Raw genomic sequence first — 19,182 nt, 5'->3', positions numbered from 1 at the left:
AAAAAGAACCTGACCTTTGAAATATAAGTGTTATTATCCAGATATTAAGCTGTCACTTTTCTATGCAACAACATTCTAGTTTTTCCCTTATGCAAGCCAGTTTGTTTACTTTTCTGTTGTCTTTTGATATTAGAAATAAGATAAACATTTCTCCTATAATTCTACTTAAAGAGAATCCAAGTAAATTTCCAAAAAAATCAAAAGTATGTAAGTTATTTACTCTAAATTCTCCCCATTAATTTTTAATGTTTTTATAACTTACGTTAATTTTAGTGAAAAGAGACTAAAATATTTGCTTGAACAAAATAAGATTTTGTGTGAATTTATTCTAAATGTTGCTTATTCTGTATTCATAATACTAGAATCAGTTGATTGAGCTTAACTCTGTTTGGTCTGCTACTAATAAGGCTCCAGACAGTATTAATAACCAACATTTATTAAATGACTAACATAGAGCTACATTAATATATACTATTTTCCAGTAGCATGGGCAGAGTTGTCAGTATCCCATAATCTCAGTCAGTCTGCTCTGTAACATGATCGTATATGGAGTGCTACTCTGCCCCAAGCACTGCACTAGATGCTTTACATTCAGTTATCTTGTTTGATTCTCATCACAACCCTGACAGCACAGGTATAATGATAGTAATATTACAAATATGAAAACAGAGACCTGGAATAAGTAAATAATTTGGCAAAGTCTCACAGCCAGCAAGTGGCAAAATAGAGATTTGAGACACCCAATATGCCTGTTTGCAAAGCCCATGCCCTTTAGAACATACCTTCCATAGATTATGAATTATCTTTAGTTGCTCTTACGAGAAAACCTGCCAAAAGCAACACATCATCAGTGCAGACACAGATATGAAGAGGCTTTAGACTCTAGTATAAGAACAGAACTGTAAGCATAGAACTTTACAATGATTCTTTTTTTTTTAAATATATTTTATTGATTTTTTACAGAGAGAAAGGGAGAGAGATAGAGAGTTAGAAACATCGATGAGAGAGAAACATCGATCAGCTGCCTCCTGCACATCTCCTACTGGGGATGTGCCCACAACCCAGGTACATGCCCTTAACCGGAATCGAACCTGGGACCTTTCAGTCCGCAGGCTGACGCTCTATCCACTGAGCCAAACCGGTTTCGGCTACAATGATTCTCTGCTCTAATGAATTGCTGTCTAGGAAGTGATTCTGCAGTAAGTTTTAAAACAAAGAAGGCAAAGTTTCCTGGAGGCCAACACAAATAGGAAAATGTTTTCATTACTGGCTATTTATGCGATCCTGTTGTAGCCGTCCTCTTCCTGGAGTCCCTAGACTGTCCCAATGTCTCTTTGACACCCTGTGGAGATAGCAGCTTCCAATCCCTCCTATAATGCGTTTTTTTCTCATTTGTGTTGCTGGTGGTAAACCCTGTGCAGCAGTGGGCCCAGGGATAGCTTTTAGATAATTCAATAAGATGTAGGCATTTTTATTTATTTTGATAGCAAACTTTATTAAATGTCTTTCTACAATAGCTATATTCCCATATGACTACTTCCATAAAGTTGTCAATAGGAACTGGTGTGAAATGAAATTCAACTTTTTTTACCTTTCAAATCTTCCTCCATGGCCTCTTATTAACCATCCAGACAGGGGAAATCTAAATATAGATTTAAAAACTGCCACTACTGCTTAGTATAAGAAAGTTAGATAAGTAGAAAATAGAGAAATAATTGTTCCATCTTAGAGTGTAAAAAAAAAGACTCTTTGTGCTTTTTATAATGACCTTTTAAATAAATTAATAACTTTCTGAAAATAAAGGTTTAATGAGTTATAAATGGTTTGCTCTTGGTCAAATGTTACATTCTCACCAGTCAAGTTGTAGTTCAGAAATGCCAAGTGTCAATTTCTTATCCAGTTCAGTTGTCTAAAACAGAGATAAAAGAACAGAGCATCATAAACCTACAAAAGGCTAGCTCATGTATTCACATGGGGTAGAGAAGAATGCCATCGTCCAATTGATAATAGAATGGCTACCCACACAGCCACTGGATTCATTCTCAGCTTTCTAAGAATCCCCTAATTAGACTAGATACCATTTCGTTCCTCTAGCATTTATTCTACCCAGGGCAGAGCTCCAAATCTAGATCATAAATTTTCTAACTATGGAAGTTTATTTGAAGCATTTGTACTCATTCTTTGAGGCTTCAATGTGGTGAAAACCTGCAGGATCACCTGCTGTATTTGTTAATATGTAGATTACTGGGCCACATTCCTCAGAGACAGATTTAGTGGATCTGGAGTGAAGCCCAGGCATCTGCATTGTAAGCACCTCAAGTAATTCTACTGATACAGGTAGTCAAAAAACCTCCATTGAAGAAATGCTATTTTTCGACCCTCAATATAATTCTCATAGTTCAGAGGAAGATGTTAAGACTACTTCCTAGGATATCTTGTTTTAATTGGAAATAGCTTATCCGAGTGGAACTAGATGAAGTAGATAATTTGGATTGAAAAGAAAAAAACTGGTGCATATGAGAAGCATAAGTTTAATAGACCAGAACATAAAACTAGGAATCCAAGATTGCTAAGTATAGAAAACTTACAGAAAATAGTAATGAAAAGATGATTTTTTAAAAAAACTACAAGAGTAAAATATGCATATCATCATAGTTCATGGACTTGGAATTTAACACTATTATGTATGCAAATACAGTTTTAAATTAGAAACACTTTAATGTTTAATTAATTTTTACTGAGGTAACATTGATTAATAACATTATGTAAATTTCAGATGTACAACATTATAATTTTTAAAATCATTGTCAGAAACTGGCTTCTGTATAACTTTATACTTTTTCAATCAGAATACCTGAAGACTTGCCCAAGTTCTGTTACAGCGCATATCTTTATGGCACCAGAACTACCTATGGGCACCTTTAAAACCTTCTCAGTTCCCCTAAAGCCTATTCTTCTCTAAGAATGGATTGAAGGGAAATTAGTGGCAGAGAAATGATAAGCATTTACAGTCAAGAAAGCATTTCTCAACAAAATACTTAGGTTCCAATGCTTTTAGTGGTGGTGAATTTAATATGAACACTTACTTTAAAAGCATTCCATTGTCACTTATTAATGAAAATGAAATACTGATTATCATATTTAAGCTGTCGAGATAGTAGATTAAACATTTTAAAGTGCTAGAAAAGACAATGTCATTTACTACAACCTAAATCTGAAAAATAAACTGTAAACTTAGTCTTCTGGTTACATTTTGAAGCCCACTTTGCTTTTGAGAAATGTCCTATAATCCTAGTACATTTTTAACTTTATCACGAATGTCTCATGAGAATATAATTCTTCTAGACCCTTTATGCACTTTAGAGATGAGATTGGTTTTTAGTTCTACTCTTGAATAGCCAATTCAGCAACTCCAGGGTGCTTTTAATAATTTGGAACTACATGCGACATCTTACAGAAATCTTTGACATCTGATTTTAAATAGTAAGTGCTCTGTAGACAGCAAAGGGCAAAAATGTTATAGGCCCAGAGTTTTTACAATTTTAAAAAATTAAGGACTCTGTAGTCTGTAGATTTGTTCATTTTTGTCTTTTTCCTCTTTATTAATAGAAATAATGGATGACTGTTCGACTAATTGCAATGGAAATGGAGAGTGTATCTCTGGCCATTGCCATTGTTTTCCAGGATTCCTTGGGCCTGACTGTGCTAGAGGTAATGTTGCTCTGTTTTTCTGATTGACTTAGGGAAATGGATGTCATTTGAGAACTCAGGAGGGGGAGGAGTGGCAGTAGTGGTCATGGTAACATCAGTAATAGCAGCAACACTGCCCACTGCCACTACCAAAAGTTGAGCACCTATTCCACCAGGAACTATTCTAAAAACTTTGTGTTATGTCTTTTAATTCCTACTTCCTATCATAGTCCTATGAGGTATATCTGTTATTATCCCAGTTTTATGGGCAAAGAAACAACCTCAGAGAGGTGAAATAACTTAACCAGGGTTACCTAACAGATGGGATTTATACCTAGATCATCTAACCCAACCGCTACTTGATACTTCCATGTCCTGCATAAACTCATTCATAATGGATGGACTTTAAGAGTTAGGCAAAGTAGTTAATTGTTTATGCACTTCCATGTAAACTGGACCGAGTAGGCAATCAAATGGGCAAGTAGCCTAGAAAGTAAAGACTAGAAAGTCAGAAGTTCAACTTAGCAAACTTGAACATTTCCTAGACTTTCCCACAGTTTAATCCTTGAAAAGCTTTAAGTCAATCACATCATGTTTTCCCATAGGCTTACACTTACGACTTTAGAGATGCTTTCTGCTTATTTTTTGTGTTCTTAAAGTTCTCAGTCTGCTAATACTTTAATCTCAGGTTTCTCAGCCACTTAATTTCTTTAGGATAAATTCTATTCAATAGAGAATTCTATAGCACTTGCTAGGTTCCCAGTCCCGTGATGGATCTTGAGGAAGTGGGGGGCAGGAGTGAAGATGATGGCTGGTAATAAAAAATAAGACAGAAGATACAGGTCCTCCCCTTAAGGAGTCCACAGTTTCAATAGGGAGACAAACAATGATGAAGCAGAGAAAGTGTTCTACTAAAGGTCTGCATGATGTGTTATATGTGTAGACATCTCTCCAGCATAGATCTTTTTAAATGTACAATTTTTAAAGATAACATTCTGTAAAATGAATAACTCCCCATGTATTACTTTTTTCAAATTTTCCATTTCCCCCTCTAAAAGTAGCATATATCTTCTTGAGAAAGAAAAGCCATAAGAGAAAAAAATCCCTAGCTTATACTAATGATAATAATTATTGTTATCTAAGTTTATGATGTAATCAAAATCAAATGCCTGAAATAATTTCTCCACTCAGGATAGTTTTATAATTTATCTTTATCTCACCCCAAGAAAGGCAAATTCTGTTTATAATCATAAACATGTGCCTATTTAATACGGGCCAAGACAGAAATAGTACAATTTTTTTTGCCTGATATATTATACAAGAATCAATAGAGAATTGCTCGTTGGAGATTTTAAAAGCATTATGAAAACATTACAAGTTCATTTTCCAATCTTCAGATTCGTGCCCTGTGCTATGTGGTGGGAATGGAGAATACGAGAAAGGACACTGTGTCTGCCGAAATGGCTGGAAGGGGCCAGAGTGCGATGTTCCAGAAGAACAATGCATTGACCCAACGTGCTTTGGTCATGGCACCTGCATCATGGGAGTCTGCATCTGTGTGCCAGGATACAAAGGAGAAATATGTGAGGAAGGTCAGAGCCCCATTTTCATCTACTGCTTTAGGGTTTTCTCCCACTGAATTGTCCAAGGCACCATTCTATGCTTCTAATAGAGAAATAAGTGGTCTTAGCAACCCATCAGTGCTCAATATATCTGCTTTGTACATGGAGCAGCGTGTTGAAGTCAGGGGAGCTCATGTCTCTTCTGACAGTCTCTAATGTTAACATGAGGCCATGTCTGTGACCCTTGCAGAGTAGTAATGAAAAATGGCATATCCCCCTCATTTTAACATTGTTTTATAACTTGAGAATTTCCATATTGACGATTTTAGGTGTTAATTCATATGCTTTCATTATTACAGGGTGCAGTAGGCTACATCTTACATTAAAACAAATAATAAAAAATATATGCACATTTGGAACCATTTTATGAATGTTTTCTTTGGGAGTGATTTTTAATTACCATTATTATTGCTTCATATTATTTATTTTTACATAGCTCATGATAAACTTGACCTCCATGCCTAAGGAATCACTAATGAGTTTCAAGGAAGTGCCTTCATATTAAAATTCACCCCAAAGGAGCCTTTACACACAAAAGACATATTTTGAAATGGCAATAGTTTTATCATTTAAAGAGACACATTGGAAAAATAAGTTTACTAGTAGTAATCAGGCCTTTTTCATGCTACATTCCTCAAATAAGAGTGATTTCAGAAATAATATTAAACCATTACCATGGGAGAGGGTCTCATTACAACTATTGTTCAGGAAAGAAGCAGCTGAAAATGCACTATAATTGCTTTTTAAAGATGGCTCATTAAGACTATTACACAGCATTCTAAAGGGTTTAATCTCATTCTGCTCCATGAGCAAGCAAGAGTTTAGCTTTTCACCTCCCACTGGCAGTACTAGAATTTTGGTGTGAAGATTTTATCTGTTCCAATGAATGGCATTGGGACTAGTCTAGGCACCCTAGTGCCTGAGTTACTTTTGGAAATTGTTTGTATGCTATCCAACTGTAATCATGATATTTAAGTTGTAAATTCAGATGCTATATGGTCACACTTATTTACCCCCAAAAATGGTGCTATCACAACATCTACAATTTGTCCAGAAAACTAACCTAATGAATTCAAACCGTTTTATTTAAATTACATAAGCAGTTGAAAAAGGATATAGTGTTCTAGGCGTCACTAAAAAAACAATTGTAGAATAACCAAGATAGCATGGAATACCATATTTGACACTGTAAACTTCAAACACAATATTAAAAAAAATGCTTTAAGTCAGACATCACAGACCAGGAGCCCACAGCCTAACCTGAGCTTATAGATGGGCCTTGTTTGATTCGCATAATGGTGGTGGTGTTTCTGTTGTGTAATGTGACATATTTGCCAACATTTAAATAGAGAAGTGTCATATAAAATCTCTATTTCTAGCCTCTTGTGAACAACACGAAACTCTGATAACCCTGGGCTCACATTCCTACATGGTGGCAATCAATTGGAGCTAAGAAGCAGCAGCTTCCTTTAAACTTCTCTTAGTTCACTCCCAACACACTCCGTTTTCTTACATCCAGCCCATATCATTTATTCCAGTTTGTCACCGGCCTGGCCCCTTCAGCCATACAATTTTATGCCTCTGATTTAAGCATAACTTACATATTCATTGAAGGTGGCCTTTTAATAAAAGAAATTATATTAAGTTAAATCTTATTTATTCAAAGCATTATATTTTATATAATCAAATGGCCTTCTTCTAAAATGACATTTTATACTTTGGACTTTTCCTTTCCCTCCAAATAATGAAATAATAGAATGAGGTATACCTTCTGATAGTTATTTTCTGATTAGCTCAGGTATTGAAGCATTGCGCTAATGATCCTGAGATCATGGGCTAATTATAATGGCAATTACACTAAATATATGCTTGTTTAAACTTCCTCTGTTCCAAGCCAAAAACTAAGCCAGTCTTGCGAATGGTAGCAAATTGTATCCGTCTTTTTTCATTGCTGGAGAAGTAATTCAAAGCATACATCTGCATCGTAGTAAATTATTTTGTTTCATCTTATTTGTATGGGAAGACTAAAAGTTGGGAAATCAACTTTCTCATTTTCCATGGTGATTGAATTAAAAGCATGAAACAATTCTCCCCAAGACAAGCATTGGAATCTACTTCCAATACAGTTTATATATTTGTATATATATATATATATATATATATATATATATATATTCTCTAAAAATTATACATGTGTCAAAAAATTTTCAGACTCACAGAATCACAGGCAAAAATAATTGAGTCCATGATATTCTAAAACAATAGACACTGTCACTGTGTCCTGATAGAAGGAGAAGCCACAAAAAAAGAATTTTTTTAATATGTTGCATTTTCAATGCTTCAGCAGTCACTTCGTCAATACCTTGAATAATTCAAACTTAAACTATATCAACTTCTCTAGACACATCAAGTAAAAGGCATTTCTGGGAGCTATGATTCCAATTTCAGAAAAGACAAGAAATGACTCACCAAAAATTCTTGAGCATTTTTTTTTCAAAGCTGAGGAATTCCTATCAAAAGCCCTCACTGATCCACTCACCCATTTGTGTGGGAGTGCTACACACTACTAACAATGTCACACAACATACATGTTTCTTTTTTCTAAATTTAGGATGCAATCTTTATGATATCTAATGATATTTTAAAATGTTAATAATCTATTTTGAACACAATGTTGACCTGAATCATAGTATTGCCTAATTAAAACAGCAGAAATGGCATGATATTAGGAAATCAATGTGAATATCTCGGTGTCATATAATGGCCATACCTTTTCATTTTAATCTTTCCTCCTTTATTGGGCCTTCAGAGGACTGCTTAGACCCCATGTGTTCCAGCCATGGCATCTGTGTGAAAGGAGAATGTCACTGTTCTACTGGTTGGGGTGGAATCAGTTGTGAAACTCTACTTCCTATATGTCAAGAGCAGTGCTCAGGACATGGCACTTTTATTCTGGACACTGGAATGTGCAGCTGTGACCCCAAGTGGACAGGATCTGACTGCTCAACAGGTACATTGGAATTGTCTCCTTCCTCCACTCCCAGGTCTTTGCCTTAAGGTAGTATTCCTTAAAGTCTCACTTGTATGCCTTTCATATGTTGTAAGGGACCTCTAGGTGTTTCCTAGGCTAGTATTTTACTGGGTTTTTATATACAACTTTAGAGGTTTGGTGCACAAAATTCATGCACAGGTGGGGTCCCTAGGCCTGGCTGGCGATCAGAGCCCACCAGTTCCCCACCTCCCTCCCTCCTCCTTTCCTTGCCGCCCACTTGCTACCATCACATGGTTCCCTGCCTCCCCACCTCCCTGCCTCTCCCCCTCCTCCTTCCCTCGCTGCCTGTGTCTACCACCACCCATACCCAGTTCCCCATCCCAGCCCAGGGCCCAGGCCTGGTCGGGCAGTCAGGACCTGCCAGCCCAGGGGGAGGGGCCAACTGCCACAGTGGCAGGCAGGCAACAGGCTAATCAGGGCCTGCTGGCCGGGGATAGGGACGGGGGGAGGTTGGCCACTGGCCACGAGGAAGGAGCCGGCCCTTGGCCCCCCGGGAAAGGGGCTGCATCCACTGCCACCCACCCACAGTTCCCTGTCCCAGCCCAGGGGCCAGCCCTGATTGGGCAATTGGGGCCTGCTAGCCAGGGAGAAAGACCCGGAGGTTGGCCAGCGGGTCCCATTGGCGATGGGAGCCTGCGGGCTGGGGGAAGCTCCTGCATTGAGCATCTGCCCCCAGTGGTCAGTGTGCGTCATAGCAACCGGTCGTCCTGGTTGTTCTGGTCATTCCATCATAAGGGTCGCTTAAGCTTTTATATAAATACTAGAGGCCCGATGCACAAAAATTTGTGCACTCGGAGGGGGGAGGGGGGTCCCTCAGCCCGGCCTGTGCCCTCTCGCAGTCTGGGACCCCTCGGGAGATAATGACCTGCTGGCTTAGGCCTGCTCCCAGGTGGCAGAGGGCAGGCCCAATCCCTAGGTGCAGCCCCTGGTCGGGCTCAGATCAGGGCCGATTGGGGAGTTGGGGCGCCACCCTGTCCTGCACAAAGCAGAGTGGATCGGGAGGTTGTGATGACACCCTCAGTCACACTCAGGGTAGGGCTGATTGGGGGGTTGGGGCACTGCCCCGTCACACTCAAGGCAGGGTCGATGGAGAGATTGTGGCGCCACCCCCTGTCATGCACAGAGCAGGGCCCATCAGGGGATTGGGGCGCTGCCCCCTGTCACACACATAGCAGGGCGGATCAGGGGGTTGGGGCGCCACCCTCTATCACCCACAGAGCAGGGCCAATCAGGGGGTTGGAGCGCCGCCACTGTCACACTCAAGGCAGGGCTAATGGGGAAGTTATGGCTCTATCCCATCACACACAGAGCAGGGCCCATGGTGGGGGGGGGGGGGCGGATTAGGGCGCCGCACCCTGTCACACACAGAGCAGGGCTGATCAGGGGGTTGGGACGCCGCACCCTGTCACACATGCCGCAGGGCGATCAGGGGATTGGGGAGCTCCCCCCATTAGGCACAGAGCAGGGCTGATCAGGGGGTTGGGGCACCTTCCCCTGTCACGAACAGAGCAGGGCAGATAGGGAGGTTGTGGCCCTGCCCCCTGTCACAAACAGAGCCGCAGTGCGATCAGGGGGTTTGGGCGCTGCCCCCTGTCACGCTGATCCCGGTGCCGGGAGGCCTCTCGGCTCCACTGATCCCGGTGCTGGGAGGCCTCGCAGCTCCGCTGATCCCAGTGCTGGGAGGCATATTACCCTTTTACTATATAGGATAGAGGCCTAGTGCACGGGTGGGGGCCAGCTGGTTTGTCTTGAAGGGTGTCCTGGATCAGGGTGGGGGTCTCCACTGGGGTGCCTGGCCAGCCTGGGTGAGGGGATGATGGCTGTTTGCAGCTGGTCACACACCCTTCAGGGTGGGGGTCCCCACTGGGTTGCCTGGCCAGTCTGGGTGAGGGGCTGAGGGCTGTTTTCAAGCTGGCGGGTGACTGAAGCTCCCAACTGCTCCTTTTCTTCTTCTTTTTTTTTTTTTTTAATTCTGGGCCAGCTTTAGCTCTGGCTCCAGCTCTGAGGCCTCTGCTGCTGAAAGCTGGTATCTGGTTTGTTTGGGTTCTATAATCAAAACACTGTATCAACTCCAACTCTGAGATCCCGGGCCAGCTGAAAGCAGGTTGTAACAATGTTTCAAACTGCAAGCTCAGAGGCATGCAGCGGCAGGCGGGGAATGTTGGTTTCCTCCGTCACTGAAGCAAGCAAGCCTCATGTTAGCTTCAAGCTGCCTGGCTGCCCGCCGCCATCTTGGCTGGCAGTTAATTTGCATATCGCCCTGATTAGCCAATGGGAAGGGTAGCGGACGTATGGCTAATTACCATGTTTCTCTTTTATTAGATAGGATAGATACTGCTGGGGTTTTTTTATTGTATTTTTCATTGTCATAGGTTTATGCTAGAACCTCTGTCCTCATTCTGTATTCTCCTGCAATTATTTCATCCATCCCCAAGTCTCCCACTATCAGTTCTATGCAGATTATTTCAAATCTCTATTTCCCCAAACTCAACAATCTGCTACATATTTCCACTGGGTATCCCATCACTTAAAAACACAACTTAGCCCAGGAACTCTACTCTATTTATATAGTGCCATATTGTTGCCCAATTACTATTCCCACAACTGTGATTTCATTTTCATATTCCCTACCATAACATCATCCATAGTTCTCCATTGTCCATAGATAAACTTCAACTATCCTAGCCTCTTATTACAAACTATTTCAAATTTCTGTCTCCAGACTGTCTTCTACTTCTGCTTTCTGCATAAATCTGCTACTTCCATCTGCTAAAGTAATATGTATCTTCGCCTTACCTCCAATACATCACACTTTTCTCTGTGCCTTTTCCTCAGCCAGGAATGCTATTACCTTTCTATCTATGAAAATCCAAGCCATCCAACTAGACCAAGTACAATTTTTTATCAATTATTTTTTTACTTTGTCAATTACAGTTTACATTCACTATTATTTTGTATTAGCTTTAGGTGTACAGCATAGTGGTTAGACAATCATAAACTTTACAGAGTGGTCCCCCTGATTTTTCAAATGTCCATCTGGCCCCATACATAGTTATTACAATATTATAGAGCATATTCCCTACAATGTGAGATATTCTATAAAACATTTCCTGATCAAATCAATAAGATCCTCTGAAACCCTATGATACTCAGTGCTAGAGAGTAAAAAGGGCACCGTGCTATAGGTATTTGTATACATGACTTGTTTTTCCACCTAAACTGAAAGGAAGGGATCATTCTTTATAACTTGTCTTCTTATCCTCAGACCATGTGCTCATTAAATGAGTAGAATTACTAAATGATAACTTCTACAAAGCTTGTGCCTATTTTTGTTAAGGATGTAAAATGACATGTGATAAACAGGAGCTATAGGTGCTCTGTGAGGCCTTCTGTGACACTGAATTAGCTCATGAACCAAAAAGTCTGCAATCCTATGGTATAAACAGGAGAATCTCTCTGTTAAGGGAATTCATTGTAATCTAATACTTCACTGTGCAAAATTTTGCTGCTTCACATAGAAATGATATAGGAGAGAAGACTGCATGTTATAATTTTTAAAATCATTAAAATGCTAAAGACAATGTAATAATGACTAAATTGCAAATCTTTAAAAATTATTCCTTTATATACTTAGCAAATATATGTGTGCCTACTATGTGCTAGGTGCTAGAGATATAGTGGTGACCAAGATGGTCATGGTCCTTGCACAAAAGGAACTTACAGTGTAGGGGGAGGCACATTGAGCATGTCAGAGGAGGGTTACAGAAAGGAAGTGACTGGCATTATGGGGCTGTATAGTATGGATCTAATCTGATTATTCATTTTATTACTGAATGTTATTGAACACATTCCATTCTTCCATATGTCAGATATAGTTTGGCCTAGAGCTTCAAGTTTAAAACAGTACTATTATTAGAGCACATATTTGCATAACAGTTATATATTAGGCATTATTCTAAGTGTTGTACATATAAGTATTCACTTAATCTTCATAACAATCTAAGAGATAAGTACTATAATTATTCCCACTTTACAAATGAAAGGAGTGAAGCACAAAAGGACTTGCCCAAAGTTACCCATATAACAAGTGTCCGAGTTAGAATTTGGACTAAGGTATTCTGGCTTCACATTCTGTGTATTTAATCACTCTACTATACTGTCTGGCAAGGAGAGACAGACAGTAAACAATGAACAAGAAATATACAACCTTCTGAAACATAAGGAAACTGAGGGCCTGAGAGGTTAAATAGCTTGTCGATGGCCATAGACTTGACTAATTGCAACCCTGAAAGTAGACTCTCAGTCTGTTGATTTTTTTTTAATGTCTAACTTTCTTTTCAGCCCTCCACCCTCATCCCCACCAAAGAAAGAAGGAAGAGTTAGACAGGGAGCTGGGAATACTGTGGATAGATTATTTTACTGAAACAGGAAAGTTCACGGAGAGAAAGGATATAAAATATCAAGTGCATGAATGACATATCTGTCCTGAGACCCTGATCTAAAGCCACACTCATCTATTCTGGACCCAATAGAAAAAAGAACACTAAAAGCATCTCTTGCTCAAAGAAGTATAAGGGTGGATAGGTATGAGCCAAAACTCAGCAGCCTCTCAGGCTAAAGGATTACTAATAAAAACTACCAACTTAAAAAATAGGGGAAGGAGATGCCTTCCAAATCTCCATTGTCATGGTAGGAATAGTCCTTCTGTGATATTTAAGCTCCTCAAAGGTTGTTCCCACAGAGTATATTTAACCATCGAGATGATTTCACTGTGCAGTCTTTTAATTCAGTGCGCTCAGTACAGGAAGCAATTTAACAGTTGATTCTTATAATGGATCATGTCATTTCACAGGTGGATATGCTCTTTGCCATTGATCATTTTCTTCCTCTAAGCGCATGAAGCTTAGCTGTTAGCATGTTAACTGTGCTGCTATGATACCAAGGGGACTACAGTGCATGGTTTACTGATTATTTTCAGTCTGTTTACTAGATACACTGAATATTGTTAGGGGCACTGAATTGATACTTGATATAGTCTTCTTTAACCTGAAGGTCTCATGGTACTTCACAAAGGTTAATTCATTATTCTTTAAAAATATCTCAAGAGGAACACAATAGAAGCTTGTTATAACATGGTTTAGATTTGGATATACCACAGGTCAGATCATGCTCTCTTAAAATGTAACTCCTTGCCCTGAAATCTCAGTAATACATTTAGCTTATACTGAGGATATTGGCAGTAACCTCTAATATCAGCATTGTAAAATGCAGCTACTGTATTTCTTTCATAAAATCTGACTTCTCTTGGTCACAGTCTTTGAGAGGAAACATAAAAGCAGAGTTCAGAGCATTGTACTCCTTTCTTCTTGGTTAAACTTCCTCTCAAATCTACTGTTATTCACAGATGACTGAGTGAAATTCATAGAAGGTAAGCACTCACATAAAGAGGATAATTCTCGCCCTTATCTACTGTGATCCCCTCTTATTATAGTATATCTTAGAAATGGATTAATCAGTTAGAGAGATATGAAACATTAGGCCTAGGGGTATTTCTGAACTCAGTACAGTGGAACATCAGTTCTCGAACTTCGTTAGTTCCGGAAGGCTTTTCAATAAGTGATTTGTTCAAAAACCAAATCATTTTTTCCTATTAGAAATAATGTAAATGGAATTAATTTCTTCCAAATGCGTCCCTGTTTTAACTTTTCATATATACAGTACATGTCTAATGTACTGTTTAATCTATAAACAAACACTTCTTTTCTTAAATTTATCAAACCACCCCCTACTAGCCTTAAATAAATCACTTTCAGCTTCCTTCCAGGAATGTCTTTCAGGAAGTCAGCATGCTGCATCTTCACTTTTTCACATATCACTGCCTCTGAAATGCTGTCACAGGCTAACTGCTTTTTTGTTTATCCAAATCAACAACAGTTTCTCTACCTCTTCAATTGCCTGTGATCATTGTTTCTTTCACCCTTAACAACATTAGCACTCTTGATCGCCTCTTTATGTTTTAAAATTTTGCTAATCATCCATTTTGCCAGCAACAAAAGCAACAACAAAAAAAAAAACCCACAAAAATTTTCACAGCACAATTTCCTGAGATGTTAACAAGCAAGGTTTAGCGGTAAACTGAGTCACATTCTCTCCTTTGTTTGTGGCCTGAGATATGTTTTTTGTCAGGCTGATATATTAGCATGAAAGGTTTGTCAGTTCCAGAACCTAAGTTTGATTCAACATTATTTCCATGAACAACTTGGTTGAGAACCAAATTGCTGGTGATGGGAGAGTTCAAAAACTGAAGTTTGACTGTATTTGCCATGCAACAAAAATCATGAGATACTATCGATTATAGCCGGGTTCTCTAAGCAGAGTTAGTTCCTGAAGCTCCCATAAGGCTTTGTTATAAGGATATTTGTTTTCAGGCCATCCTATGACATGTGGCCATCTTGTTTGTCCATTAGAAAGATGACTCTGTGTGTGTGTGCATTCACAGCACAGTGACCTTGAATAACTTGCTTAACTTTTTTGAATCTCAGCTGGCTCATTTTTGAAATATAGAAGATTAGCCAAATGGCCCTTGAGGCCCCTTCCAACACTGAGATCTATGATTCTTGATCCTGTATATTGAGTTGTTGACACTGATTATGAATGGTTTGTGGATACAGTCCATAAACTCTTTTAACTCCATATTGTTTATGGTGAGAAAATATTCATTATAAATATGTTTTGTTTTCGTTATAAGGATATTCACATTTTGATATATAGATCATGTTGCTTGAGAATTTAATATTCTTTATAGCAATACACATAAACACATAACATAAACGTGTGTGTGCATATATATATCTTCATTAAAGCAATGTCTCGTTATGTTTTTAAGTATCCCCTAATGGATGATGATATGATCTACTAATAAAACAGATAATTAGAAGAGGAACTTGTAAGAGGCTCATATAATTGTTGTTGCTGGGAAAATTTTCCTTGATTATACAAATACCATATGCTTTAAAAACATTATTAGTTTTCCCCTTTATTGAAAGTGCCAATAATCACAAGATTGTTATCTGACTCTACATGTCTATCACATACAACACATCACTTCCTCTGCAATTTCCAGGTATTAATTACGCCATTTGAAATGATTAGTATGTATACTGTATTTTTCTTATAGACATTATAGTAAAGAAGCTTTGTTTAAATGTAATGCACTTGCTATTCACACAAATATGTAGCTATTAACCGTACCATTGAAGAGAAAAATCCATTCATATATAAAGTACCTAGAATTTAACAACTTCAGTTGAAAAGAGGTAATTAATGAGGCCAAATTAGAAACTGAAGATTGCAGGTACTTTTCCATGTTTAATTCTGGACACAGACCTTAATTATTAGCAACAGTAGCTGAGTTCTCACAAGAAATATTTCTATTAGTTAGCAAACAATGTTAACAAATCATAATGCTTCAAATTACCTGGACTTGAAGAAAAGCTGAAATATAGACAGTCATTGAAACATATGGAAGGTTTTTATAGGGCTTTTAGAACATACAAACACAAAAGGCATATGACTAATTCCTATGTAGGCTTATTTATCTTTAATTTGCTATTTGAAGTATGACAACTTCTGATCAAATTTATTTTAAAGTAATTCTTGCCCTAACTGGTTTGCCTCAGTGGATAGAGTGTCAGCCTGCGGACTCAAGGGTCCCAGGTTCAATTCTGGTCAAGGGCATGTACCTTGGTTGCAGGCACATCCCCAGTAGGAGGTGTGCAGGAGGCAGCTGATCGATGTTTCTAACTTTCTATCCCTCTCCCTTCCTCTCTGTAAAAAATCAATAAAATATATCAAAAAATAAAAATAAAGAAATTCTTGTTTCTACTCAGTAGAAAATAAAGGGTGTGCATTCAGATGATACTGATTTTGATAAAATAAATTCCTGCTTAAAGCATAGTGGTGCACCATTAACAGCATTAACTCTAGATTATTGAATCAGTAAGTGAAGTTCATTGGTGGCACTAGAACTACAACCCACAGCATCCTTAGCAGAATCCCAAGTCAAAAAAAGTGTGTAGATATGACATGGGAAAAAGTCACATTATTATCATGATTCCTAGCAACACATCCTACTCGGATGGTTTGCCATCCCCTAAGCCTTTTGTTGTTGTTCTCAAGTAAAAGTAGAAAACAAATCCCAAAATATCTCAGATTCAAAAATCATTTATCTTTATAAAAGAGAGTTCATTTAATGGCCATAAGATTGTATATATAGTGAGGTGATTCAAAGTACATCAAATATCAAATGTTTTCCTGTTACGTATTTTACATTTTGTTCTGAGACAATAAAAACCACACCTGTTATATGCCATCATTAGCAGGCAGCAATGCAAAAATCCAGTGAAACTTTTGACAATTTGACAAGTTTGAACTAACAGGAAAATTTGTAGGTGCTTCTCTGTAAATCTGAGCTAACTCTACTGACTTTGTCAGGACATGAAAGCTTTAAAATTGTTTTTCAAACCAGGGACATATATTTTTTTAAAGGTGGCAATTATGAAGCAAGAAAATGTAAGTAAACATGAGTGAGAGGATGTGTGATCATTTACAAGGTTAAAGTACAGTTAATAATAAGGAATGCATGTGGACAGACCAGTTGGAACATTATCAAAAGAAAACAGGCAAATTTTGTTTTTCTCTTTGGAAGGCATTCTTCTTATTTACTCAACCTCTTATTTTGAATCCCAGATTCTTTTGTTATTTGATATTTTCCTCAATTCATGTTTAGCTACGTGAAATGAAAATAGATTCAGAAGCCGAAACCGGTTTGGCTCAGTGGATAGAGCGTTGGCCTGCGGACTGGAGGATCCCGGGTTCGATTCCGGTCGAGGGCATGTACCTGGGTTGCAGGCACATCCCCAGTGGGAGATGTGCAGGAGGCAGCTGATCGATGTTTCTCTCTCATCGATGTTTCTAACTCTCTATCTCTCTCCCTTCCTCTCTGTAAAAAATCAATAAAAAATATATATTAAAAAAAGAAAATAGATTCCGAAAAGGGGGCATCTAAAAGGTGTATCTGACCTTGTAAATGAGATACTGTAGGGAAAGTGGCCACCTGGGTGCCCACCTCTACACCGTGACTTACTTACTGCCATGCCAGTCCTCTGAGAGAGAAGGAGAAGATACAAACGCTCTGTGTGGAGATAGCTGTGAGAGGTTAAATGAAGCTAAAATTTAATTTTTCAAAATTGGTAGCCAGGACATGGGGGTAGATCAGAATAAATCATTCCAGTCCTGCTTGCCAAAATCAGATGATTGGAGATAGTGAAGACCACACCATATACCTCCCTCAAGTAAATCAAATGATACTTTCATTTCTGTAATAAAAATATCCTCCATGTATCTAATAGTTTTACTTTTTTTCTCCAAATGCTCACATACCCATTTTCTTTATTTCATTATTACGCCATAACCATGTCATTATTAGAATTTGGATTGCATATTGAACTTGGGTGATACGAAATACCTGTAGAACTATTTCAGAGAGTTGATTTATATATATTCTTTCCAGTCACTGGAGAGAAGGAAAAGAGGGATAAGAATGACAGATTAGTCCTTTGTTAGGGACAATACATTTTTACTTGGAAACCTGATAAATTGAAACTCATAGAAATTCTGGGTGCTTCATCTGTTGTAAAGAACTTGGCTTAAACGTGGACTTCCACATTCCCAGTAAACTAGCAAAAAGTTTCTGGCACTCTCATAATATTCATAAGGTGGGTAATAGCTTCCTCATTTTATTGTTGAAAGAACTAATTTCCTGAGTGACATGGGATAACTTACTTTACTGTGCATGCTTCAGAGTTGAGGCTGGCAACAGAATTCACAGCCCAGTGTGCTGTCCTACAGGTCAGTGTGGATTAATTTTTTATCCTACTTGGGATGTGCTGAACTTCTTGAATGTAAGGATCTATGTCTTTCATAAATCATAGAAAATGTTTAGTCATCTCATTGAATCTTGATTTTCTCATCATCTCTATTATCTCATTTTGGAAGTTCTATTCGACTGACCCACTCTGGACTCTGTCTTTTATTTCTTTTTCCTATTTCCTGTTTCTTTGTTTCTCTGTTGTATTGTAGGTAATTTCCTCAAATATGTCTTCTGGCTCACTGAATATCTCTTCAACTATATTTATGATGTTTAATCCTCCTACTCAAATTTAATTTCAGTAATTACTTTTTATTTCTAAAATTTTAATATTTTTTTCAAGTATTCCTCATTAATTTTGGGTAATTTGTTGCTCCTTAATCTTGTTTTTTTTTTTTTGTTGCTGTTTTTTCTCTAAGCATATTAAACTTATTTTATATGTTGTATCTGATAAATATAACATGTTAAGTCCTGTGGGTGTAGTAGGTCTGTGGTTTGTTGTTTTCATCATCTGTATATGATAGCTTTCTTTCTTGTTTCTGTTATTTTTTTCAAATATATTTTTATTGATTTCAGAGAGGGAGGGAGGGAGGGAGGGAGGGAGAGAGAGAGAGAGAGAGAGAGAGAGAGAGAGAGAGAGAGAAACATCAGTGATGACTGAGAATCATTAATTGGCTGCCTCCTGCACACCCCCACTGGAGACTGAGCCTGCAACCCTCTGTTACCTTTTTATTGTGAGTTCAAATATGTTGAAATTTTAAGTCCTGTATGAAGAACGTATTCCTCTGGAGAGCATTTACATTTGTTCTGTCAGGAACCTATTTGCACTACAGATTAGGGAAAATTTTATATTAAAAACCATAGGTTACACTTATTTGAACCATACATAT

At 38.3% G+C, this 19,182-nt stretch overlaps 1 protein-coding gene across 1 annotated transcript in view; it reads left to right on the top strand.

Moving 5' to 3' along the window:
* Nucleotides 1-19,182, top strand: part of TENM1 (teneurin transmembrane protein 1) — a 934,848-nt gene that overhangs the window by 661,385 nt on the left and 254,281 nt on the right. Inside the window, exons 12-14 of the mRNA XM_081115196.1 lie at nucleotides 3,610-3,711; nucleotides 5,088-5,282; nucleotides 8,122-8,322. Coding sequence (XP_080971322.1) covers nucleotides 3,610-3,711; nucleotides 5,088-5,282; nucleotides 8,122-8,322 — 498 coding nt within the window. The remainder of the gene's footprint in view (nucleotides 1-3,609; nucleotides 3,712-5,087; nucleotides 5,283-8,121; nucleotides 8,323-19,182) is intronic.

This window comes from Myotis nattereri, assembly GCF_964212035.1.
Source record: "Myotis nattereri genome assembly, chromosome: X".
NCBI lineage: Eukaryota > Metazoa > Chordata > Mammalia > Chiroptera > Vespertilionidae > Myotis > Myotis nattereri.
The sequence above is the reverse complement of the archived record's forward strand: the minus strand, read 5'-3'. Positions and strand labels throughout refer to the sequence as shown.